At 44.6% G+C, this 2,186-nt stretch overlaps 1 protein-coding gene across 1 annotated transcript in view; it reads right to left on the bottom strand.

Moving 5' to 3' along the window:
• Positions 1 to 346: 346 nt before the first annotated feature.
• Positions 347 to 2,186, bottom strand: part of NME7 (NME/NM23 family member 7) — a 75,010-nt gene continuing 73,170 nt past the window's right edge. Inside the window, exon 12 of the mRNA XM_009289801.1 lies at positions 347 to 609. Coding sequence (XP_009288076.1) covers positions 577 to 609 — 33 coding nt within the window. The 3' untranslated portion in view covers positions 347 to 576. The remainder of the gene's footprint in view (positions 610 to 2,186) is intronic.

Genomic DNA, 2,186 nt, shown 5'->3' with positions numbered 1-2,186 from the left:
GGCAGGGGAAACTAACTTAAGTGAAGTTAAAGAGAGTAGATGATTGTGTACTGTGCTTTGTAGCGAATGCTGTCTCTCTCTCCACCTTTTTCCCTCATCCTCCAGTACGTTGTGTGAGAGTCCGGGTCAGACTATCACTCTCCTCGGTGATAGGCATAACTTTTTTGCTTTGTATATTTTCCTTTTTTTTTTTTCCTGCTGGAGGCATCGCACACTGTGGTGCTAATGTCTTTATTGAATGTTTTAACCATTTTCATGGTGGAAGAATTTTATATTTATGCAGTTGTACAATTTTATTTTTTCTGCAAGAAAGTGTAATGTATGAAATAAACCAAAGTCACATGTTTGAAAATAAATCTTTATTTTAAACTTTATAAAAGCAATGCAGTACCCCATAGAATGGTGTTAAATGTTGTCTAAAGTGCAAAACTCTATGTTCTAACATGTAATAATAGCCAGGAGTACAGTGCTCTTGTTGATCTTGTATTTCAGTCAGGTTGAAACATTGGACAAATAAATGAATGAATACACCATTCTGTGTACAATGTCTCTTGCATTGGGTGAGGGTGCAGGCTGTTAGTTGTCCAGAATCTTGAAGAAGTACTGCACCTATTTTGAACAGAAAATGCATCTTTATTGTTCCCTCCCAGAACGTCTCAGCTGAAGGTGGTTGAAACATGCATTGGGATTGCCTAAAATTGCTGCTCCCACCTGTGACCCAAAGGGGTTACCCATCAGCTCTAGAACAGCAGGGTTTGGTGTTAGTTACTTGTTTCCTGCTCTCCTGGGCTGCATTAGAGGCTGCTGTGGCACTCGTGCCCATGATCACATCAGTCGGGAACCCAAAAAGTCTTCAGTGTATTCACCATGGCTGCAAGTTCTCCATGTCTGGAGGCACAGGCCACATGTTCTAGTAGTAACTACAGGTAAAAATGGTTTATCCTTAGGGCGGGTTAAAGCATCCACCAGTGGGATGCGCTGCAGGTCCAGAGGGGAGGGCGCACACTGAAGCCACAAGCAGAAGAAATGGAGTTTCACGGCAGTGACTTGCTCTGTGTTGCTGCTTGGCCAATAGCTCGGCACTGAGAACAGGCTATGCCTGACAGGGCTGCTCAGATGTGACAAAGTGTGGCAGCTGGCTTCCTGCAGGAGTCAAGATCACTTTACGCTGCATGACGCAGATTACCAGGGAGAATTTCTCCGTGTAAAGTGACAAAACATGACCATCCTAGAGCAAGCTCCTCGATAAACCCTTCCTGACCGGAACACACGATACTGGAAAAGCAAGCTGCTAAACTTTTTCCCATCTGCTAGAGGGAAAAGCGTAGTCACAGTACGCTATGGCGGTTAGCATATGTGTTTGGCTGTTTCATGCTACTCCCAAGGAGCAGGAGCTAGCAGAAATCTCACCTTCAACTGTTTCATTTGCTGCTGTACGTTTATAGTGAGGCAAGGATTTAACAAAGATGCTGTGATTAAAGCACTAAAATACAATACTCCCTGAAGGAAGCTCCACATGCACAAGAGCTGCAGGAAAGCTGAGCCATTTTGGCTCCCAGCAACCAACTGGTGGGTGTGCTACTGCCACCACTGGTGGGGGGGTTGCATGGCTCAAGGTTTGGTAGGATCAACTGCCCCTACAATTCAATTCTTAGGTGCACAGCCTGTGACAGTTTAAAAAAAAACCAAAACCACCAACACAACAACAAAAAAAATCCCCTGCACTGCTTTATTTCTAAAAGACCCAACTCATGGTTAGATAATTTATCTCCTTTTAATTTACTATATAAGCACAAAGTCCAAGCATGAACTAGTAATAAAGATAATGGCTTATTTCAGGGGTTGGGACAAACATTGTAGAAAACTGATGGTGCCTGTGTTGGCTTCAGTGAGCAAGTGTCAAAAGGGGCTCGTATAATGTACTCTTAGTGATGGCATATGAAATAAAGCAAAAAAAACCCCTTTACCTCCCCCATCACTTTCTAGTACCAAATCGGTGCAAGCAGGATGGCCCGCTCTGATCACTAATTAACTAGGTCCTAATGGCAATAGCTACCCCAGCTGCACACCCTGCAGCCACCCACTGAAAAGACCCAACTAATCGCAGGCCTCATGACAACTCTGCCACCAAAGTGCCATACCCCCCCCCGCCCCCCCAAAAACCCCCACAGCCCACGTGGTCAGAC

This window comes from Aptenodytes forsteri, unplaced genomic scaffold, assembly GCF_000699145.1.
Source record: "Aptenodytes forsteri isolate BGI_AS27 unplaced genomic scaffold, ASM69914v1 Scaffold61, whole genome shotgun sequence".
Lineage (NCBI taxonomy): Eukaryota > Metazoa > Chordata > Aves > Sphenisciformes > Spheniscidae > Aptenodytes > Aptenodytes forsteri.
Note: the sequence above shows the minus strand (reverse complement) of the source record. Positions and strands in the feature narration are given on the sequence as shown.